The following is a 24,714-nucleotide window of genomic DNA, read 5'->3' as shown; positions in this document are numbered from 1 at the left end:
TCCCCGGTAACACACATGTCATCATGGTCGCAGTCCCTGCTTAGTGAAAGCCACGGGCAGCTAATGCCAGCTAATGCCATGGACAGCAAAGACGCGCTTTCACAGAGCTGGATGGAAACCTGGTATCATCTACGTGAATACTCTCGTTTTATAGGTGAGACAAACAAGAGTCCTGTAAGGGATTACTAACTTATCAAGGTTACCAAGGCAACCTGCCCATCTCCAGGCTCCCAGTCAACTATTCCTGAGAGGTTTTTTAAAGCTTGACATTCGGAGACTTCTGTGGATAGAAATCTATGTTTTGTTAATTCTCAGATCTGCATAAAAGGTCAGACGACTAACCTTATTTACTCTCCCTGTTCCCTCCTCTTTTACTCACTCCCAACCTCAACAGTGGGCTTCCCAGATGGCGCTAGTGGTAAAGAACCTGCCTGCCAATGCAGGAGATGCTGGTTGGATCCCTGGGTCGGGAAAATCTCCTGGAGGGGGCATGGCAACCCACTCCAGTATTCTTGTCTGGAAAATCCCAGGGCGGGAGGGGCTAAGGTCCATAGGGTCACAAAGAACTGGACACAACTAAAGCGATTTAGCATGCATGCACACTCAATAGTAAGTAAAACGGAAAAAAAAAATATTAAAGATGAGTGGCATATTTGGAACAGAAGCCAAGGAAACAGAGGTCCCTACCATTCTGAACTCCCTGGGTCTATTTCTTATCCTCCCCTCCCCCCCTTCACAAATAAAACTGGGAGCACTGGCCTGAGAGCCAAGAATGAAAGTGAGTGAAAGTCAAAATCATTTTCTTTCATCTGGAAGCATTTGATAAAACACTGGGGAATTCATGATCAGAGGAGGGGAAAGAAGTCACTTTTCCTTCTCATCATGTCTCTTTACTCCTTCCTGTTTAAGGGCAAAAATGGAGCTGATGCTGGCCTCCTGGGGCCACTGTGGTCGCTGACGGGGGTACTGATGCTTTAATGCAGAATGCATCTCAGCTTCACACGACCCTCCCGGCCCTGTCTCTCTGTTTGCAGGGGCCTCCTCTGCTTGTCTCCCCAGCAGAATTCCAACCCGGACCATCCCAATGGCGCCCAAGGCCCAGCGGGGCACACAGTTGATTATCCGGGGACCCAACGGTGGGCAGTGGGCCGAGGACCACTGCTGTGAGTGCTCTGAGATGCTCAAGTGCATATAACTTGGCTTGTGTGTCTACCGACGGGTCTGCATTTAAACCAGAATAAACTGGTAGTGGGCTTGCCCTGACCCTCTGGTCTTCTGGGTAGGCTTCTCGAGGTCGGGGAGTTAACAGGTCTGAGTGAGGACAGCTCAGGAGAGACATTCCTAAGCACTTAAGAGCACAGTTTTACACTGCAAATGCCAGTATCCCCCAGCAAATGCGTTCAGGTAGGGGGAAAAAACTGAATCCTGACTGATAATTCTGGTTAGTGGTAAAGAATTCACTTGCCAATGCAGGAGATGAAAGAGACATGGGTTTGATCCCCAGATTGGGAAGATCCTTTGGAGGAGTGCATCGCAACCCACTCCAGTATTCTTGCCTGGAGAATCCCATGGACAGGAGCCTGGTGGGCTACAGTCCATGGTGTTGCAGAGCCAGAGATGACGGAAGTGATAGTACGCACATGCAAAACTTGCGTGTGAGAATCCTTCCACCCCCAGTTCTCTCCAATAGGCAGAACTATCAGCTCAGGAGAAGGGAATTCAGAACCATACAGCTTTCACCTAAGCTGGGGAAGTCTGTTCTGATCTCAGCTGAGCCAACTAAGAGGGTGCCATATTGCCACATGTAGCTTTTAAATATAAATTTTAATGACTTGAAATAAAATGACAAATTCCCCATTCTTCAGTCACATTAGCCACATTTCAAATGCTTGACTAACACATGTGTTTATGGCGATGGTGGCCCTGCTGAGATACGTGAGGGAGGAACTTGCTTCACTGATTTTTCCTCAGAGATTAGAATCATGTCTAAATCAGCAAACATCCGTGAAAGGAATAAATCCGCTATCAGAGAATGGGGCTGTATGGAATTAATTAATAACCAGATACCCAATCTGATTCCTTAAATTCTGAGAAGGCCTGGTTAGCACTTCACTACCATAGGACTGCTCTGCACTACCTTCTCTCATGACCAATGAGACAACTTTCCTAAGTTCTTTCACCTAAAATTTGAGGATATTAAAAATCACTGAATCCACAGGCCATATAGCCTTGACAGTGGTCAAGTAGCTATTAAGAAAATAGCATCCATTATCTACCCACGAAATATATTCAAATGCTAGCATCCATTTTACATACTCACAGCTGTGTTATACAACATTAACTGTGCAATTTCCCCACGAGTGTCCTACACAAAGGATCGAACATACACTTGAGAGCACCTCAAATCCTGGGGCCAAAGCCGTGTCCACTGAGAACACGCTGGCTGGGATCCACTACTGCTCAGAGGATGAAGAATGCACCTTCACCTCTCCTCTTGCTTCCAGTGTGATCCATCTTGAGGACTGTCCTGGGCTCCACAAAGCCAGTCAGTTTTAAGGAGAAGACACGGTGGTCCAGGGCACACTCATCCTGGAGATTCAACACTGGGAGGCTCCATTACTCAACAGGCTCAGCTCATGGGCAAGTCCTCAGTCCTCTCTGAGTGCTCACTGTTCCACTCGTGAACCGGTTGGTTTCTCTTCTGGCCTGGAGCCCTTCCTTCTCTGAAAGTTCACTCTTGCCTCCACCCAACTCCAAAGGTAAAAAATATTCTATCGACTTAGTCTCTGAAAAGAAAACACTCTTCTATCCTCTGAGAGGTCCCCTCAACTTTCAAAACCAATCTGCACTCATTCTCTCAAACAAGGAATTGCTGGAGCAATCTGTTCAAAAATTCCAGCTGCACCTCTTAGGAGAATATCAACGCATAATTTGCCTTGACTGTGATGTGTGTGTGTGCTTTGATATTTATTTGGCTGTGCTGGGTCTTAGTTGCGGCATGTGGGATCTAGTTCCCTGACCAGGGATTGAACCTGGGCCCCCTGTATTGACAGCATGGAGTCTTAGCCACTGGACCACCAGGAAAGTCCCTGTGATGTGGTTTTTATGTTAGGGAAAAGGGTGGTTGGGGATACCCATGTAAGAAATGCCCAAGCAACCAACACTGTCTAAAAATGTGAAGTGATTACAGCTTCAGCCTGAAGAGCATGGAGGGAAGACCCACTGATGTAGAAATACATGAACAATCTTTCTGCACAAAGTGGGGACATCCCTATGCTCTCAACGGGACCGTAAAAGGACAATCAGTGTTCTGAAGGCTCATGGAATCCGTCTTGAGCATGACCACTTTCCGCAAGCATCTTGGAGCTTCAGGTTTTTATGCAGAAATAAACAAAGATATTCTAATGTTACTACTGCTGTTTCCAATCTTTGGGAAGGGAACGAGCTTCAAAAGCCTTTTGTCCTTAATAGCTCCCCTGAGTAAACAAGAATAAAGTGCTGGCCGTCACGGTCCTTCACAACAGATCTTCAAGAGCTTCCTAGGTAAGACGGTCTTTCTTGGTCTTTAATAGAGGGTGATAGCTACAGCTTCAACACAGTGGCAGGCTCATACTAGGTGGTTTGGGTCATTTTCGTTTATAGATAATTTATGCTATTTGCTCACATAGAGCATTTTAAAAAAATGCCCTTGGAAGGCAGAAACATTTGACTTAATTTTCTCTTAGTTGCTATTGTGGGGGTTTCCTTGGTGGCTCAGACGGTAAAGAATCTGCTTGCAATGCAGGAAACCTAGGTTTGATCCCTGGGTTGGGAAGATTCCCCTGGAGAAGGGAATGACTACCCAATCCCATATTCTTGCCTGGAGAATTTCACGGACAGAGGAGGCTGGCGGGCTACAGTCCATGGGGTCTCAGAGAGTTAGGCACGACTGAGCACAATGAGGAGGTGCTACTGTGGGCACTTCATGATGCACCGGGGACGAGGTGGGGAGCTGGAACACGAGGTCATTCACCTTTCACCCAGGGAGGCCTTGGCCCCCCCATTTGATTGGTACTGGAACACGTGGGAGTCACCTTCCAGTTCAGTCATGGTCAACAGTCCCAGTCCTTTTGCTACACGTCTGAGCACAGAGGATTACTAGCAACAGCACACGTGCTGACCCAGGACAGTTTCTGAAGCCAGAGTCTTTCCAGCTGACAAGTTCACTTAGAACCAACAGCATCTTTTCTTTTGTCTCTGTCACCGAGAAAGCCATAACCAAAGCCATGGAAACACAGTCTGTGTAGACGAAGCGCAGGAGAAACAGCGTGTACAATTCCAGACAAAGGGAACACACACGTGAGGAGAGCTGAAGGATGAACTTGAAAGCAAGGACGTTCCAGCGACAAAGAGAAGGGGTTTGGCAGAAGCAGGCAGCTGTTTTGTATGATGTGACAAAGGAAGATGAGATAAGAAAGTAGCTGGCGACACTGATAGGTATCTGTAGATGGTTCAAGGACACCTGGTTTTTGCAATTAAGTGATCTCCTAGCCTCTTGAAAGGACCACCTTCTAGAAGGGGTCAGGCTCACAGTATCTGTGCTTCATCTCAGCCTTCTCCACAGTGTGGAGGAAATACTGCCCTGAAAATAACCCTAAATTGCAGACAAACTGCCGTTCACTGCATGTGTTATAAAGCAGGCAACCGTTCTTACCGGGAGATGACTAAGGGGTATGTCCACCTGTCCCAGGAAGTCGTCTCGTGTCTGTTAAGAAGAGAGAAAATAATTAGTGTTTTCATCTATTCAGTGAGTGTCAACATTCTTAAACGTGTTTCTTTACAAATAGAGAAAGGTCCAGGGAGACCTTTCTGACCTGGGAGAGTGGTGGGGATGGGTTGAAGGCAGAGGCCCAGGTGAGCCACAGATGGTCGCTGCCTTGGAGATGGGTGAGCCCAAAGCCTCACACACATGATCTTTGGCTGCCAGACACCCTGCAAGGCATCGATCACCCAACAGACTAGAGACAGACCCTCTCTTGGACTTGGGGAGCAGGCGATCACCCAGGGAAGGGACACCTGGGACTCCAGAGGGCCTGGGAGCACAGCTGGCCCAGTTTAAAGAGAAGACGGTAAAGAAATGTTGGGGCCAATTTTCATGAATATTTATAAAGTGTAATAAATGAAACCTCCTTGAGAGCTGAGTCTTGGGAAAGAGTATAGAGGCCAGTTACTAATACACCTTGTATATTACTTATTAAAAAATGGCCCTGAACTTTCAACCTAGTAAGTATACTGCTTCACAATCTAAGTTTGTGGATTATCCACTGGTTATATTTTTGGACACATGGTACTTCTTCCTACTACATCTACTGCACAGACCTCAATGAAAATGTATGTGGATAAGCTCACATGTGCCCTTTCAGGCTCTGGGAGTCATGGTAAGTCTTAAAGTCAGGGTCAGGGGCCCTGGCCTGGACCCCGGGGTGTCCAACAGGTCATATGATACAGTGTCCTGCTTTAGGGGCATCTGTGTCACAGCCCTGATGCCCAGATGGCCTGCAGTGTGAACTGGAGGAAACGTGACGATGGCTTCTGCTACCCTCGTCAACCTTGTCAAAACAAACAAAAACGCCCACATTCAAAATGCCTATGATAGTTAGAAAGTTCTTCACAGACATCATCAGACTCGTCCCACTACCAGCTTGAGGAAGAACCCAAGAGAGAATCCAGAGTTCCAGATTCCAAACTCTGGGCTCTATTTTCAGTCTTTACTGTGAAATTTTCTAATTTATAAAATGAACTTTTCAAATGCACTTGAAAAAAATTCTCCTCTTGCATTTAAAAAGTGGCAGCAGGTAAAATGTGAACGAGATTTACTGCAATGATTTGCTCCATACTTAGGATGTCCTTTCAAGTAATTTTAAAAATTTGATTGACTAGAAAGCTGTCTGTCTCCTCTAAACAATATGTGAAGGGTAACGAAAGATTAACATCACCACTGGCGAAGCGTGCCAAAGCCTGAGAAGAGTCCCCATCCTCCTTCTGATGAGGCTCTGTTTTCTCCTATTTCCTCAGATACATCTGCCTCTGCCCACCAGGCACAAGGCCGTAAGGTGCCAAAGACGTACAGCTTAACAAGCAACAGTCAGCACAGACATCTTCACTGTCCAATTAGGGAGCAGTCCCATTCTGAATGTGGCTGATTTAACTACAGTATAAATGTCAGTTAACTTCACTACTAGAAACGCAGAGCTGCCTGAGTCCTGACTCTAGACTGTGTGTCTACCCACCGAGAGTGATGAGGTTCTATCCTTGTCCCTCTCCCGGCTGGCTACTGGTGCTGAGGCCGCGAAGGAAAAGGACACGGGGAGACAACCATCAGGAGACAGTTTGATCCCAGAGCTCTGTTTCATAATCTGCTCTCTCTGGCTACCCTATCAACTGTTAACCTGAAGGACATCTTCACAAAAATTCACAAAACATCCACATGTCCGCGTTGTCTTGCGAGGGAGATGTTAAGACTTCTAAACCTATCAGATGAGCTCACCATCTGAATCCAGAGAGAGGCGCTGGCCCCTGGGGGCTACGGTGGCAAAGCAGGTGCGGTGTTAAGGAAACACCGAATCCTCAGTGAGCAGCTGCAGTGGGTGGGCACAGACACTATACGCCCATTTTACAGATGGGACCAGAGAGGCTCCTAGCTGGGTAGACTGGTTCCAGAGTCTGGGCTCTTAACCAATACTTTGTCCCCATCCCATTAACAGCAGGAAGACTTGGCTAGGCACCAGCCTTGGGCTTCTCATCAGGATGCCCGCCCTCAACAGTGTGGATGAGAAGGGGCTGATGACAGCCTGGTTTATGAGGCTTTGGGGAGGACGGTTCTGCCTAAAATGCCCATCTGGCATGTCATCTTTAACAAAACCTCTTGTTCCAACTCAGCTCCATTCCTCAAAGGAGCAGTTTAATGGATCCCCACTGTACTTGCTGCAAAGCTAGATGGCTTCACTTGTACCTTAACAAGCTTTCTCATTACATTAAAAAGAAAAAAAAGACACACAACAGTTCCTATAACAGAAGATGAGGCAACCTCACCAGGCTCTTATTTTCTGGTTTACATCAAGGGTCACGGTAATAAAATCATTTTAAAAATAAAATGGGGATCAAGTGTATAGAACAGCACATGGTCGAGAAGAATTGGCTTAAACAAGTGATTCGCCAGTCACTGGAACATGCTGGTGAGATCTAGGTTTCAAAACATCCCACTGTTGCCAGAACTACAGACCTTTCAAACAAGGTAGAATATTTAGATTAGTGACACTACACCAATGATAAAATGTACCTCCAATATCACTATTGAAGAGTGCTAGGAGTGAACCACAGAGTCAAAATACATGGCCTCTGCGCCAAAATGAGAAGCAGGGCTATTTCCAGGACACCTGGGGGGTGCTGGGTCCCCACCTGCGGGCCCTGGAGAGCCAAGGTTTGAGGCCATCACAACATCTTGAGGTCACCACTGCCACAGGACGACACCCTGCACCAATGTTATGAAAACACAATATTCAAATCATTTAAATAGTTTCCATTACAAACTGACTTCCACCAAGCATCATGTTAACTCTTGTTGTTGTTTAGTTATTCAGTTGTGTCCAACTCTTCAGTGATCCCATGGGCTGTAGCCTGCCAGGCTCCTCTGTCCATGGGATTTCCCAGGCAAGAACACTGGAGTGGGTTGCCATTTCCTTATTCAAGGCATCTTCCCGACCCAGGTATCTGCGTCTCCTGCAATGGCAGCTGGGTTCTTTACTGCTGAGCCACCTGGGAACTCCCCCTGTTAACCCCAAGTGCTTCAGTTCAGTCGCTCAGTCATGTTCGACTCTTTGTGACCCCATGAACCGCAGCACGCCAGGCCTTCCTGTCCATCACCAACTCCCGGAGTCAACCCAAACCCATGTCCATCAAGTCAGTGATGCCATCCAACCATCTCATCCTCTGACGTCCCCTTCTCCTCCTGCTCTCAATCTTTCCCAGCATCAGGGTCTTTTCAAATGAGTCAGCTCTCCGCATCAGGTGGCCAAAGTATTGGAGTTTCAGCTTCAACATCAGTCCCTCCAATGAACACCCAGGACTGATCTCCTTTAGGATGGACTGGTTGGATCTCCTTGCAGTCCAAGGGACTCTCAAGAGTCTTCTTCAACACCTCAGTTCAAAAGCATCAATTCTTTGGTGCTCAGCTTTCTTTATAGTCCAACTCTCACATCCATATATGACCACTGGAAAAACCATAGCCTTGACTAGACGGACCTTTGTTGGCAAAGTAATGTCTCTGCTTTTTAATATGCTGTCTAGTGCTTACAAAAACCAAATTAGTTTCCACTTCACACAGTGCATACTGGCATTTCTTGTGCTCATTTTTAAGTGGTAAATGCTGTCAATTTCAACCTCAATTACCTGTCACGCTGTTCCAGAGGCTGAAAATGTGCAGGCTAGAAACACAATTATAAATGTTCCCTTCTGACAAGCCATCAGATATTTTCCCAACGTAATGACAATGCAAAATGGAGCCCTTGAGATGTGTCGCATAAGGGGAAACAAAAATCTATATTCTATTACTGGAAAAGTGAAATAAATATACTATCTTAGAGTTTGTGTTCCAAATGATGATTAACTATATATAGGCCCACTCTCCCCCATGCCCCTTTAAAGTAACTGTTCCTTTTTAAATAAGAAGGGACAAGGGTGCCAAGTCCACGGAGAAGTGTGTGGGAATGTCACTGGGCCCCAAAGCCTGGGGACCATCACAACAGCTTCAGGGAAACCCCAACACAGCCCTCGGGCATTTCTTCTAGTGCACACTGGGCGGGAGCTGCCTGCCTTGAAGTAGACACCAGGCTTAGCCGTCCTCACAAAATAAATGAGCATCAGTTTCTCAAAGAACACACCCATTCAAGAAACAACACAGACGGTTGGTCTTTAGGTTGGAACTGCACTTGAAGGATGTGATCTGAATCTTACTATGCGCTGATGACCACAGAGGTCACTGTACAAGTGCTAGGCTAGGACTATGCATTTCACATCCAGGCTGCAGGGGATCAGCGGGGCTCTGTGGGGAGAAGAGCCCCGCAAGTCAGGGGTGCTGGCAGGAAAAGCTTGGGTCAGGAAGGCTTTTCAGGAAAGGCTATATAAGAAAGGACTAGTGATTCTCAGAAGGCAAAATGACCCGCAAGTAACACAGGAGCTATACATGAAGGCAGTGTTTTTGTTTTTGTTTTAATTGGGAGTTGCAATCCCATTAGGAATTCATAAGAAGCATCAATGTAATGGAATAGAAAATATTAGAGTCTCACGTGAAATATAAGTACTGTTTCAAGTAATCTGTTTTAGTTACATACATATATGAATGCATGTACTAAGTTATCTTGTAAAATTCATTTAAAATGCCCTGTCACAATCACAAGTTTGACAGCCACTCAATGTTGGCAAATGAAAAGCATCCAGTGCTACCAATGTCACAGAAATCATTAAGGAGTGATGAGAAAACTATATTGAGAATTTCTCAAGACAAATGGAAGAGAAGTAGAGAGGAACCAGGCATCAGTCACAGAAAAGGAATTTAAAGAGTAAAGACATGGAAAGATTGTTGTTGGTTAGTTGCTAAGCCACGTCCAACTCTTTTGCAATCCCATAGACTATAGCCCCGCCAGGCTCCTCTGTCCATGGGATTTCCCAGGTAAGAACACTGCAGTGGGTTGCCACTTCCTTCTCCAGGGGATCTTTTCTGACCCAGGGATCGAACCTTAGTCTCCTGTCTTGGCAGGGGTATTCTTTACCATTGAGAAACCAGGGAAGCCCTATGGAAAGATTAGATCTTCATATATTATAAATCAAGGTAAGCCTCCCAGCTCTAGACAGCGAGACAGAAAAACAACCTTTGTTTTGCTGCTAAACCAGTAAATACGGCTTCCTGGTGAGACACACCACACAGCAGCCCCGACCAGACAGGGAAACAGGTTCTATTTTTAGAGTGACTTCTGAAGCATGGACTTTGAGTTATTTAAATAATGAATGGCTTGGCAAACTTTTGCAGAAGCTTTTAGACAAAACGTGACAAATGTAGTGATGCTCTTCAGCAGTCTACTGTCTGGAGAGTCACCTGGAAGTTGAGATGTACTGAGATTTAGGTGCTGTCTCATTCCTCAAGGGAGCATGAGACGCCTTTGCCGTCACGTCCGAAAGGATGGAGGAGTATCCTTTCTTGCACATCCTCCATGCACTCCAGCGTCTGTCCTCTGACAGCAGAGCTGCCGCAGTTTAGGGAGACAGCATAAGTTTGGTTCCATCCACCCCACACATCCCATGGTTCAACATTTTACCACCTGGTGCCTCTGACTTCCAACTTTCTGACTTCGAAACTGTTTCAAAATACATGGTCAAAGTTACCTTAATCACACAGCCAGGTGGCATTCCACTAAAAAAATAAGTAAAAAGGTATAGTGATGACACCCCTTGAACACACGTGCTCTTACCAAAATCCACTCGACATGCACCAGAACACAAAACCCAAACAAAACTCAAGGGATTTTTTTGCATACAGTTTTCACCCCACCAGCCTCTCTGCCATTTAGTTTTCAGAGGTCAAGGCTGAAACCTCCCATTCACTAAAACAGAACAGGGTGTGTCCTGGAGACACCGGCTCTTATTTCTAACAACAAACAAGACCTCCCCATCAACAAGATGTCAGGGCAAACTCACAGGACTTTTATAGGCTCCCGTAAATTCACACTGGGTAGGCAGGCAGAACCAAACCTTGCTGGCTGGATGTGTGATCATGAGCGCCTCTATTTTAAGGGACACTCTGCTTGAAATTCAGAAGACAAAAACAGAGGTGGGGAGAGAGCACAGAACCATCCCGCTGGCAAAGACTACACAGGCTGAGCAGAAGCGGCCTGGCTTCAACAAGGAGCATGACCAGACCAAGGCAAACTGGGCTGAGAAGCCAGAGCTCTGGGGTCTCGGGGGGCTCCCCACTTCTCCAGGGGTGTCCTGCTTCCACAGAGGGGTGAGATGAGCTTGACACGCCCCCCCTCCCTCTGGGGGAGGGGTGGTGGTGGTGGAGGAAGCTCAAGGGCACAGCCAGTCCTCTCCCCCCTCCAAGGGTGAGCATCTTGCAGTCCAGGGGTCAGCTGAGGGCCACAGGGATTACAGCCTTCTGCCAAATCTGATACTCTGAACTTACGATCCAATAAACTCTGGGAAAACAAACAATGGAGAAGAGACTTGGGAACCAGACGCGTGAAATGTGGGCAGCTCTGCTGAGGTCACTTCAAGCAGGGGGTCACCCACAGGCAGACTGCACCGCACTGTGCCCGGCCTGAAAGGTACAGACTTGGTGCCCTCACCACCTATGGATGGAAGCTAATCTGCACTGGAGAAATGTAACAGGAGCCACACCTAGAACGTGAAAACTTCTAAGTCCCATTTGAGAAAAATAAACAGGTGGAATTAATTCTAAGGGTATATTTTTAGTTGAGCCAAGATATTAAAAATATTATCATCTCAACATGTAATCAATATAAAGACCATTAACCAAGCCCCTGAAATCCGGCGTATGCTTCTCCCCTACAGCACACCTCGGTCTGGACCATCTGCGCTTCAAGTGCTCTGTAGCCGCGTACGGTGGCCATGGCGGCCACACCTCAGAGATGAGGGATGGGGGCGGGGCGGGGGCGGAAGTGACCGATTCTATCCGGGGTCAAGGGCGGGCGTGCCCTCACGAAGGAGGACATCTTCAGCGGGGTCAGAAGCAGGAGGCTGCCAGGGAGACAGAGCGGGGTGGAACGAGGGTGCCGTGAAGCTGGATCTGGGAAGAGGCTTGGGGGCCTGAAGAGAAGACCAGGGGAAGGGGGGGCCTGGGGGCGGAGGGGAGATGATGCGGCCCCACGCGGTGATGGGGGAGTACAGCACCCTGGGGGTGAGAGGCCACATGAGGAAGTGAGCGAGGGACTGCGTTTAAAAAGGTCCCAGGACAGCGGGACGGTGAACTGACTGGAGGAGAGGACTCTGGAGGGAAGTGTTCGGGGAGAGCGCTGAGTTGTTCAGATGATACCTCTGCGAGGACCTGGCCCACGGGGGTTCGAGAGTGGGGTTGCTGGTTCAGGGCATCCCGCTCCCGGACCCTCCTCGACCGCTAGGAGGCTGTTCACCATGTGACCAGGGAGCGAGTACTGCGACCCGTGCGAGGTCCTGACCGCTGTGCCCACAGGAGCCAGTCACGGCCAGGGCACGGCCACAGGGAGAGCAACGGCTCAGAGGTGACAGAAGGCAATCCTGGAAGTCAGTGGAGGCAACGGCCAGGGACGGGGAGGGCCATGGCTGGGCTTGGGGGTGCCTCCCACCCAGGGCAGAGGGGCTGCCTACGGGGTGTGGGGGTTATCAGCCCCACCAGGCCACCCCAACATTCACCGCTATTCCATCTGTAAGGAAGCTTCCCCTCCAGCCCAGACGTGCTTGGTAACACAGGCTGCGGTCTACAGCTGTGTGTCATTTCAGAGAAGGGAGATGGCCACGGCCAGTCACCCCTGCCCGGCCTGGGGCCTGGCCTGCTGCTCTCTCACATCTGCCTCAGAGCTGCCCAGCTGCACAACAGCTCCCCACCAGCGGCCCTGACAGGTTCCTATCAGGCTAACTGATCTTTGTCAAAAATGCCCTTGGAGAAAAATCTTGGGCATCACTGTCATTCCTTGTGAAAGGAATGGTAAATTTGCTGAATATACTATCAATTTTTAATGACTACAACCTGCTGCAATAAGATAAACATTCACATATATTCTACCTGTTACAGAGCAAACTGACCCAACATTAAACTTCAAAGTTAAAAGGAAAATGTGTCACTGGGTTCATTTAATGACACAATACTGTGTCACTTTGGGATTCTGATCTGATCACACAAAGCTGTTTTCATTTCTCAAGATTTCAGGATATAGTGAGTGATTCTTCACAGGGTAAGGGTCTCATTCCTTCTCTGGAGAAGTTTAAAAATCAGTTTTTCTGCAAGCAATTTGAACGACAGATTAAATGCATAGAGAACAAGAGAAAGTAAAGATAATTCTAGATTCTGTACTTTATCTGTGAACTTAGCTACCAATAAACTGATTTAATTATTTGATTCACAGGTACCTTCAGTAACCAAGATACAGTGTAAAAGAATGGTCAAGTGACGGAAGAAGGTGCCCCTAGGGACACCATGGGTTCAACGTCATTTTTATAGTTTGATTTCATTAACAAGTTTACTGTTAAAAGGTCTTCCTCATACTTCAAGGCATTTGGAACCAGCAGTCTGTCTCCTTGCTTAGCCGGACAGTGGAATATTGTCCTCAAGCAAAAACAGATCACATGGAACCTAAGTGTGGTGTGGTGTCTTTCTTAAAATTTTAATGAGTGATGACTCTGAACTAGAGCTAAATAGGCTTACACAAGGACACTGACTGACTTTCCTGGAGCTTTGGCATCCCAGGTAGTCCTGATAAGTCTCTTTCTGCATTGGCTGTGTTTTGGCTGAAATCCCATCTCTGGCCAATGGACTCCATCAAAAACTGCCGGCGGGAGAGTTCCAGCCATACTCTGGTAAGAACTTCAAGACTGCAAAGAATAAGCTTACTTGCAGCTCATCAGTCATGTGTCAGAAACTGTTTCTGGCAGGTTGAGAAACCTGCCCAAGGTCACTGATCTAGTAAAGCGGCAGGCGGCATGTGAACCCAGGCAGGCTGGCTCTGGGGACTACGCTGTCACCAGCACCACAGGGCTAACCTCACAGTCTGTGCAGGCTTCCCCACCCCCAGAAGACCTTAGTCTGATGTGTTGCAGTCCCCAACTCCAAATCCTGTCAGCTTACATTTGCCAGATACAGTCCCTGCAATCTGTAAACTTCAAAGGAACAAGCTCTAGGAATACTATTTGTCATGTTCATACTTTTATACACATTTTTCTCTCTTTACCTGTATTTTAAAATGAAAGTGAAATGAATAAATTATATGTTTGGAAGAGAAATGGCACGGAGCTGACTACTTCTTATTCTTTTACTAATCCCTTCCCTCTGCCCCAAAGCTGATCTCTTCAGACTGCAGCAGGCAGACTCTGAGGATAAACGAAGACTTTTCAGGGAACCTGGGCAGGGACAGTTTCAGAGAAATCATTTTCTTGACCCCTCCATATGGCCTTTTCCCTACCCTCGATCTGCCTGAGAACAGCCTCTGTCTCCTGCAGCCTTGCCCTTCCTAAATCACAACTCCCTTCTCCTGCTTTCCAAAGAGAGGTGTGCTTCTCCCACTCCCTAATCCCACCACGGCACAGTTTGCTGGGTATAAAAACCTCTGAAACCGAAATGAAGGACAGTGTGAAAAGGCCCAGCTCCCAAGCTGAGGGCACAGGAGAGAGACTCCTACTTTCCCTGGAAGAGGGGCTCACAGAATGACAATGTCTTGCACGTCTACCATCCATCCAACTAATTCTCGTTTGATTTAAGAGATGAAATCAGATGTTTAAGTGAGAGGAAATAAGCCTGATAAGGCTGGCTCAGGTTTAGCAATAAGCTCTGATTTGGTTAATTCAATTTTACAGCAGCTATTTTCCATAAAATAAAGAGCTGGGTCTATGATCACAAGATGAGAAAACCAAAATACTGGATATGTTATGAAATATATTTAAAGCACGCACACAATACTTCATACACTAAAAATTACATCTTTGGCAACTACTCGACTAATAACTTATTGAGTTACTGACAAATAATAGATGTCACCTTAAAACATGTGCGAGAAACAGTTCTTCAAAATTATTTATTACGGTTTACTGAGCAAAAAACATTTGGAGACTAGAGTTTAAAGCACACAGTTGATTATAAAGTCAGGCCATTAACTAGGTGGTTATTTAAAAAGTTTCCCTCAAAACTCATTAAGTATCTAAAGCTTCCTCCTCCAGGGCACAGGAACGCAGCCATAAAAACGAAAAAGCTTCTCCTTTGCACAATACACTGTTGAGAATAATAGCCTGGAGAGGAAGCCTTCAAAGCCTTGTGAAAAAATAAAGCAAATGTTTACTTGTACCTTTACATTATACCATTTAAAATAAGGCATTGGAAGGATGAGGAGAAATGTCAATTTAAGATCCCAGTAGGTGTGAATTTAAGACCAGAGAGGGGTCCTCTTCTCCTCGCTATAACTTGTAAGGACATGCTGGAAAGCGAGGCCCAACATCACCTCCTCCGCCTCCTCCTCCTCCTGGTCGTCTCTTCAGGATGGAGTACCAGCGACAGGTACCTGAGTAAGCCCTTCTGAGCAGAAGGAGTGGAGGTGACCAGGGGCTCCTGGCCTGGCTGGACGTTACCATCTCCTGGAGGCTCTCGAATCCCTGCTCCCCAGGCCTCACCTGAGACAATCACATTTACAGCAGAGAGGCCCCAACCCAGGTGAGTTTTAAAAGCTCTCAGCTCATGATTATTTGAGGCCTGGGCTGACAACCAGTGAGTAAATCTCTTGGTTCTCCTCCTTCTCAAAAGAGCAACTGTGATTACCTGTGACACTGGTAGAATTACGCTGATTAGCAAACTGTTGATAAATGGCAGTCTCCCTTCCTTTGTGCCTCTGTTGTGCTCCCAGATGAGAACTAGCTGGATTGACTTACACATGCCTGGGCCTGGAATGTGGATGAGATCGGGAGGGGGGTGGGTTTCTGGCTGCCCCTGGATGGAACCCTACCCTCTGCTGATAGGGCTGGGATATTAACAGGAGCAAGACCCACGGGTGCTTGGACAAAGCACAGAGATCTCGCTGGTCAGGGCCAAGGGCTATCTGCTCGGCATTCTAATGCTGGGGCTGAAAAGACAAGTCCCATTTCAAAACAGAATTGAAGAATGTGATCCTTGGGAGCGACCTCAAAAGCCAGTTACTGAAAAGTATATGAGACTCACCTCTCTGTCCATCCCTCAAGTGGCTGCTCATCTGCCTGGTTTTGAACATCATCAGGGATTAGAAGCTCACTACCTATTGGGTTGGCTGAAGGTTTTGGACCCATATATGCCTAATGTCCCTTGTGGCTGGGCTTCCCTTGTGGCTCAGCTGGCAAAGAATCCACCTGCCTTGGTTCAATCCCTGAGTTGAAAAGATCCCCTGGAGAAGGGAAAGGCTACCCACTCCAGTATTCTGGCCTAGAGAATTCCATGGATTGTAGAGTCAATGGGGCCACAAAGAGTTGGACACGACTGAGCGACTTTCACTTATGCCTAATGTCCCATGTCTATCTAGAAACTGCTGAATAGCCAAAGGCAAGTTTCTCAATCACCAGCAAAGTTTGATCTTCTCATCTGTAAAACATGGACAGTAATGACTGTATTTTGCATAGTCACTGGTGTTAGATGGGACAATTAGATTCAATAACCTAGGACTTTTCACCCTCAGCATCACTAGCATTTGGGGCTATATAATACTTTGAATACACAGAAGAACTGTACAAAAAAGATCTTCATGACCCAGATAATCACGATGGTGTGATCAGTCACCTAGAGCCAGACATCCTGGAATGTGAGTCAAGTGGGCCTTAGAAAGCATCACTATGCACAAAGCTAGTGGAGGTGATGGAATTCCAGTTGAGCTATTTTAAATCCTGAAAGATGATGCTTTGAAAGTGCTGCACTCAATAAGCCAGCAAATTTGGAAAACTCAGCAGTGGCCACAGGACTGGAAAAGGTCAGTTTTCATTCCAATCCCAAAGAAAGGCAATGCCAAAGAATGCTCAAACTACCGCACAATTGCACTCATCTCACACGCTAGTAAAGTAATGCTCAAAATTCTCCAAGCCAGGCTTCAGCAATACGTGAACCGTGAATTTCCAGATGTTCAAGCTGGTTTTAGAAAAGGCAGAGGAACCAGAGATCAAATTGCCAACATCCGCTGGATCATTGAAAAAGCAAGAGAATTCCAGAAAAACATCTATTTCTGCTTTATTGACTATGCCAAAGCCTTTGACTGTGTGGATCACAATAAACTGTGGAAAATTCTGAGAGATGGGCATACCAGATCACCTGACCTGCCTCTTGAGAAACCTGTATGCAGGCCAGGAAGCAACAGTTAGAACTGGACAACATGGAACAACAGACTAGTTCCAAATAGGAAAAGGAGTACGTCAAGGCTGTATCTTGTCACCCTGCTTATTTAACTTATATGCAGAGTACATCATGAGAAACGCTGGGCTGGAAGAAGCACAAGCTGGAATCAAGATTGCTGGGAGAAATATCAATAACCTCAGATATGCAGATGACACCACCCTTATGGCAGAAAGTGAAGAGGAACTAAAAAGCCTCTTGATGAAAGTGAAAGAGGAGAGTGAAAAAGTTGGCTTAAAGCTTAACATTCAGAAAACTAAGATCATGGCATCTGGTCCTATCACTTCATGGCAAAATAGCTGGGGAAACAGTGGAAACAGTGTCAGACTTTATTTTTCTGGGCTCCAAAATCACTGCAGATGGTGACTGCAGCCATGAAATTAAAAGCCGCTTACTCCTTGGAAGGAAAGTTATGACCAACCTAGACAGCATATTAAAAAGCAGAGACATTACTTTGCCAACAAAGGTCCGTCTAGTCAAGGCTATGGTTTTTCCAGTGGTCATGTATGGATGTGAGAGTTGGACTGTGAAGAAAGCTGAGCACTGAAAAATTGATGCTTTTGAATTGTGGTGTTGGAGAAGACTCTTGAGAGTCCCTTGGACTGCAAAGGAGATCCAACCAGTCCATCCTAAAGGAGATCAGTCCTGGGTGTTCACTGGAGGGACTGATGCTGAAGCTGAAACTCCAATACTTTGGCCACCTCAATGGAAGAGTTGACTCATTGGAAAAGACCCTGATGCTGGGAGGGGTTGGAGGCAGGAGGAGAAGCGGACGACAGAGGATGAGATGCCTGGATGGCGTCACCGACTCGGTGGACGTAAGTTTGAATAAACTGCAGGAGTTGGTGATGGACAGGGAGGCCTGGCGTGCTGCTATTCATGGGGTCGCAAAGAGTCGGACACGACTGAGCGACTGAACTGAACTGAACACTTTGTTGGGGAGGGCAGTGTCTGTCTACTCTATGCATTACGGGGTTTTAGAAACACCTGGCTTTTATCCACAACATGCGAAAGCAACCCTAGCCCCTGAGTCGTGACCATCAAAAATGACTCCACAAACTGTCATATCTTGGGGTGGGGGTGGATGACAAAAGTGCCCCCAGTTGAGAATTGCTGTCCAAGTCCACTTTCCTCCCCTGTACTCATTCCATAGGCGCTCACAGTATCTTTGGGGTAATTCTGTAAGAAGGTTCTTATGATCTGGTGTTCATTTTTCAACTCCCTCCCCCTTGAAGCAATAGGGAAGAAAGAAGTTTAACTTTCTATACCAAGAAAGTGGCAAAGCTGAGATCTGAACAAGAGTTTTCTCTGACTTCAATACTTTCATTTGTTTCTACATGTTACTTCTTAGGGGCCAGCTAACTCTGTACATGGGGATGGGATGGCTTAATCATTTATTTGAAGAAAAGTTCCATCCTCATCAGTTTTAGCTGGTTTCCCTCTCCTCCCTCCCCCAACCCAAGGAATTTCAAATGACAGATCTGCTAGCAAAGGTTCATGCACTGGACTATTTCCTAATTAATGGGTAAAACAGAGAGGGGGACAGAGGTCACTGTGTGGCTGCCAGGAAAATCCCCAGGAAGCTGAGACTGATGGCTGAGCTCCTTGCCTGACTGAGCTGTGCTTAAGATCAACAGCAGAAGCTACGCAGTTAACAGGAAGGAACTAGAGCTCTGGGCCAGAAATGTTTCCAGACGAGGAAGCATGTTGTAAAGAGCCAAAACCCAGAGCACACAGTGGGGCTGGCATCCAAGCCAGGAAGGCCCAGAGACATGGGGAGAGCGTGTGAGCGTACCTTAGGTTAAAAACCACAGGGGAGAAAAATGCCCCAACATGCCCTTCGATGTCACATCAAAAGTCTGGATCCCTCAGACCACCAAAGGCAGAAGCAGCATCCTGGGTGCCAGACCTTCAGTCTACTGATGTGTCATAACACAAGGGACACCTGGAAGAAGGCTGCGACTTTTCCTAAGAATCACAGGGGATGAACACTCAAGGGCTCACCACGCTGTGCCAGAAGTGGACGCACACCCATGTCATTTGTAAAACCCACTAGCCCCGGAGCCAGGAAGAGACTAGCGAGGCCGCTCATGCTGATTTAAGTGCTAACTTAAACCTGCACTCTATAGGACTTCCCTGGTGGTCCAGTGGCTAAGACTCCGTGCTCCCAATGCAGGGCACCCGGGTCTGATACCTGGTCAGGGGAATAGATCCCGCATACCAACGAAGACTGAAGATCCTGAGTGCCGCAGCTAAGACCTGGCACAGCCAAATAAATACTTTAAAAATAATGAATTCTGAACCTTAGATGCCTCTCCTGCTCCACCTTACTGCTGGCCCTGAAACCCACCTTTGTTGCACTGTAGGCCCTGCACCAACAGCTCAAAGGAAGTGTGCGTGCATGCATGCTAAGTTGCCCAGACATGTCCGACTCTTTGCGACCCTATGGATGTTAGTCCACTAGGCTCTCTCCATGGGACTCTCCAGGCAAGGATACTGAAGTCAATTGCCATGCCCTCCTTCTGGGGATCTTCCTGAAAAAGGGATCGACCTCGAGTCTCCTGTGTTTCCTGCATTGGCAGGTGAGTTCTTTACCAGTAGCACCACCTGGGACGCCCAGGGGAGGTACTGTCTTTGAGAAGCACACAGCCTCGATGCACAGGTTTTAAATTACGCGCGTGGATGTGAAGTGTACTGGGGAAAAGAACCCTCAGAGGCGCAGAAGCTGGCTCCTCGGGAGCTAGTGTGGGCTCAGAACTAACCAGCTGCATGACCTCAGGCTTGAAGCTTCCCCTGGACCAGTTTCCTCATCTGGACAAGGGGTGATGACCACCTGTACTTCCTGCTTCATAAACCATCACACACTTCTGATGTCAGTGTGTGTGGAAGGCTTGTGCGGGTTACTACAGAATGGGCTTAAACAGCCTTATATTTTGAAAGTTGAGAAATGGGAGGAGTCGGGGGGGCGGTGTTCCTTGCCAATAACAAGCCAATGATAAAGAAATGGCTATTTTTATTAACTCATCTGGTCTCCAATCAAAAAACTTGCATTGCAAAGAGCTCAGCACAGACAGTTTGAGAAACCCTGTTCCATCCAAAGGGGAGAACAGACGAAAGAGCTTTAAAAACCCAGTGGACTGAGGTAAAGCTAATTATCCCTTAAAAAATAAATACTTGAAAAAGAAATGTAATGTCAAGGACTGAAGGAAAGCTAAATAAGAATTAAAAAGCTTAGTCTAAGCTTAGAAATGATTTTTTTTTTAAATATAAAGATGATCTGCAGTGAGGCTATTCATCAACTTATAAAAAAAAGTCATACAGAAGAGTCTGTTTATGCATGTTGGTTGTTCAGAACATTAAATCCATAATCCTAAAGAAAACCGTATCATAAACAGTAATCCCTAGACTACACAACGAAGGCTCAGGAAATCTGTGAAGTAACTGCAGCAAGAAGCAACACTAACCCCCTTCCGTTACTCTCTGACGCCACCCTGGGCTTCTCAGCCAACACCCCCCACTAGCTGGGGCCAGGACGAGCCCCTGCCAACATCACCACACTGCCACCTTTCCAAATGCACACCGCTGGGCACTTCCCTAAGTCTCCTGCAGGGACTGGCAGGGCAAGAGTCTACGACTCTCATGGAAATGTTAATGAGAACTCTGCATAGTACCCACCACGGTAGTCCCATGGCTTATTTTTATAAGATTTAGGATTTTCCCACAAAGATCTTTACGTGAAACTGAGGTTGAAGGAATGTTCCTGCTTTCCTCTTGGGGTCTGCAGATACCAGCTTGGAAAGCACAGGCAGCCCCAGCAGTTGCACGGACCCCAGCAAAACTGTCGAGCGGGGCTCTCTCTCTGACCTTGAGTGAGCTCCTCAACTACCAGAGTGAAACACTAGTGCAAAACTAGCACCACACTGAATAAGCGAGATGCCTGACAAGTGCATTAAATCACTGTTTTTCTACAGTGTACCTCCTTCCCCACAAAGAGGCAGGGATTGGAGACTGTCTTTACGAGCTGGTCTATATGTTCACAGCCGTAAACTGTACAGAGGTCTATAAAAAAAAGGCACATAAAAATATGGCTACGTTCCCATGTAATTCCTAACTTTCTCATGGGTCAAAGCTTTGGATTTCATCAAAATTAAACACCCAGTGACCGCATTCCTGGGCTAAACATTAATTACTGGAACATGGAAGTGGGTATCAATCTACAGCAATGGCCCCGGGAACTGGCTCAGGTAACCAGATATGAAGTAAACACTTAGATAAGCTTTAAACTGTCATTCTTTTATCTGTTCTCTCACTGAATTTTCCCACATAGTCAAAGGAAGAAGTACTAAAGGAGTTACCTGGGGCCCTAACTTCCCATGGAATCTTAGCTTCCAAGGAGAATTCTTAAGATTTCTGTGTCTTATCATCTCCATTATAAAATACCATAATTCTAAGCTTCCCAAATGTGTACAGTTCCCAGAACTTAAGAGATAAACTAACTGTACCAGTTTGTCTTGCCCTTCATGTCAATTTTGAACAAAAATATTAACTCAGAAATTTCAACAACAGTCTGTAAATCAAGCAATATGAACCACTTTTTAAATCTGAAACTGAAAGAAAAACCTAGAACAAGAGACAGGGTGGTATATGGCCCAACTCTGCCCACTGGACCTCACACTTGATCACAGTGGGGCCCCTCACACACAGCAGATTCGGAATACACTGAAATTCAATCGTATTTACTACGCCGAGGGAAGCAGGGGCTGTTTTGACTACCATGTCCAAAGAAGCTACAAGCATGACTTCCACAGACTGAACTGCCTTCTTCTCCTTCTGGGAAGCCTCTGAGGATCAGACCCTGTGCCCAGCGGTACGGAGAGAGGGGGCGGTGGCTCTGTCTGACTTTCTTTCTGCTCCCAGCCCTGCACCGTATTTGGACGGTGACTTGATGCAGTTACTTAATCTAAGTTTAAGTTTCCTCATCCGCCATGTGGAAGATGACAACAGCAACGCTGAGAGGTGGCGTGAGATGCACAGTAACTTTCATACTGAAAGAACCAGGAGAGCGTTAGATGTGTCAGGGCCATCAGATGGGAGGGAGTATTAAACCGAATACACTTCTCAGGTACGAAGTGCAGCAAACACTTCTACTGAAGCTGAGGGCAGTAACCCTCCCGGATGTCTGCATGACACAATTCATCTGAAGCAACAAACCAACAGTTACAAGTAGTATATACGGGACACTCCCCCTGGGCCCAGCACACTCTAAGTGCTTCATGTAACTTATCTCCCTCAGTCCTCCTGACAAGCACTAGCTATGGGCATGCAGACCGAAGCCCAGGAAAGGCTAAGCAGTCTGTGCAAGGTCAGAGGGCCAGCGAGGAGCACAGCCCAGGTGTGAGCTCTCACCAGCACGGACACTCTTTGAAGGCTCACGGTATAACCCCCAAGTCTTGTGTCCTTCCGGTTTTCGCTGGATGAAAAATTCTCAGCCCGGTGCTAGCTCACCCTCACCCATTCCTTCAGGAGCCAGTCTGTGGATTATGTCTCAGAGCATAAGGGGACCACAGTCACATGCTGAGGATAAATTACAAAGCTGAGCCTTGCTCTGGATGCCATTCTGAGAAAAACTGAGAAGAGTTACCCAGGACTCTTAAAACCGTTATGAAGGCCAGAGGTCTTTCCTAAGCTCTCCACCACCCTCATCCCAATCCATCTCTAAGACAGGTCAGCAGCATAGAGGAGGAGATGGCTTTTCTATGCAATGTATTTATGACCTATGTATATATAACCTGATGATAACTGTCTCAGGCCTTATCTGTAAAAGCTGTCCATGTTTTTCTCTACCTATCCAGAGAAAACAATCGGGGGCATTTCAAAGTCACAGTAATGGAGATTAGCTTCAAAGTGAAATTTTCAAAAAGAAACTAAAATATGTCCCATTTATGCAAAAGCACTGAAAAGGGTTTTTGATTCATTAGTACACACTATTCCATTTCTCTTTTTAGGCATCAATGTGCAAAAAAAAAAAACAAAACACAAAACCAAAACACCTTGGTATCTTGCAGTCAAGAAATCTAACAGCTCTCTCCCTGTGAAGGGGACAGAAGACGGCTCGTGGACAAAGGCTCTGATGTGGCGCCTCCCCAGTCATTTACTATGCTGGGTGCACACGATGTGTGAGCGATTAGTGCCTCTGCGTGGGAGGAATCTTTTTGTTCTTAAAATTCAGGTAAGAACTTTAACAGAATCAACTCCAGGATGTTCAAACCAGAATGGGCCCCGCCACGTGCCTTCGTCAACCTGACCATGCACAGAGGGAGTGTGCATGTGCATGTACATTATGGTTTAGCAGCAACAGTATATGCACACCTTTTGGAGACGCGATTAAAGACGATGGTTACGACTCATCCACTGTCATTGTTAACTGGGATGGCTACTCAGTCCCCAGTCAAGGTCCAAGTCACTCCTGGACACAGGCTGCCAAGGAGCTATTTACTTATTTAATTTTGATTTTTACTGGAAGAAACACGCTACGCTGCAATTCAAGAAGCCCAGGGAACAAAAGAATGAGAAGACGTTGTCAAATAAAATGGAATTCAGCAGCTTGGTTGATATCCAAGGTGAAACAGTATCCCAGGAAAGGTCGCATTTGTCATCATGTGCTTGTCGGAAGGGACCAGACAGCACAGTATTTGATTATGTAGGGTGGTGTGCTAATCAGGGCCAGTAAACTCGCCTAGCCCACAGACGTTTTTTTGAAAGGAAAAAAGGGGAGAGAGAAGGAAAAGAGAAATTTTAAGGCCATGTTCTAAGCACTTTATGTGTATTATCTCATTTAACCATCCTAATAACCCCGAGGGAGGTACCATTATTAGCTCCCTTTTGAAGATGTGAGAATTGGAAAAGTTCAGTGACCTGCCCACACCATCCAGTCAGCACAGCCAGGATCTAAACAGTGATGGACCCAGGATTCAAACTCGGACTTGTCTCATCTTCTCATGTTGTCTCTGTGAATCTACTGAAGACAACCAGGGTCCTGGAGTTAAACTCAACAGCAGACAGCCCTGGACTCTTATCAAAATCATGCACTGCCACTCAGAGACATGTAGTTTCTCTTAAAGTATATACAGAAAAGATCATCATTTTTTAAAGGGATATTATCATGGTTTTCACTAAGATAGGTGACATTCGTGTAAATTCCAAGTTCCCCAAGGAATAGAGCCTAATCTTGTAATAGATGGATTCTACTGTAAACTTAACATTTCCTAAATTTTATTCTTATTCTGTATCATTGATCTACAGAAGTGATTGTGCTTGCTGGCACAGATGAAAATTCAAGAAACTGAATTGCTGTTTTTTTTGGAGAAAGATACTGAAGAATCGGCACTCGCAGCATCAAAGTCCAACAGGAAGGAAGACGACATCCAAGAAGACACACCTGCAAGAGGCAGCTTTTGGGAAAAGCCCTGGAGACAGCGGAGAACTGCGACGGGGAGCAGGCAAGGGGTGAGTGGACGCGGCCGTCGGAGTCTCTCCTGGGTCGCGTGTTCACGCTCGCAGAGCATCCTCACCGAGCACGGGCA

At 46.6% G+C, this 24,714-nt stretch overlaps 1 protein-coding gene across 13 annotated transcripts in view; it reads right to left on the bottom strand.

Annotated features, from left to right (window-relative positions):
- Positions 1-24,714, bottom strand: part of NEDD4L (NEDD4 like E3 ubiquitin protein ligase) — a 365,448-nt gene that overhangs the window by 83,414 nt on the left and 257,320 nt on the right. For all 13 annotated transcript variants that reach the window (XM_043444297.1, XM_043444298.1, XM_043444296.1 and 10 more), the window contains one exon: positions 4,694-4,744. Coding sequence is in view for 10 of the 13 variants with exons in the window: in XM_043444296.1 (XP_043300231.1) it covers positions 4,694-4,744 (51 nt within the window). In the remaining 3 variants the exon portion in view is untranslated. The remainder of the gene's footprint in view (positions 1-4,693; positions 4,745-24,714) is intronic.

The sequence above is a fragment of the Cervus canadensis genome, chromosome 23 (assembly GCF_019320065.1).
Source record: "Cervus canadensis isolate Bull #8, Minnesota chromosome 23, ASM1932006v1, whole genome shotgun sequence".
Taxonomy (NCBI): Eukaryota; Metazoa; Chordata; class Mammalia; order Artiodactyla; family Cervidae; genus Cervus; species Cervus canadensis.
This window is presented reverse-complemented; position numbering and strand designations above follow the sequence as displayed.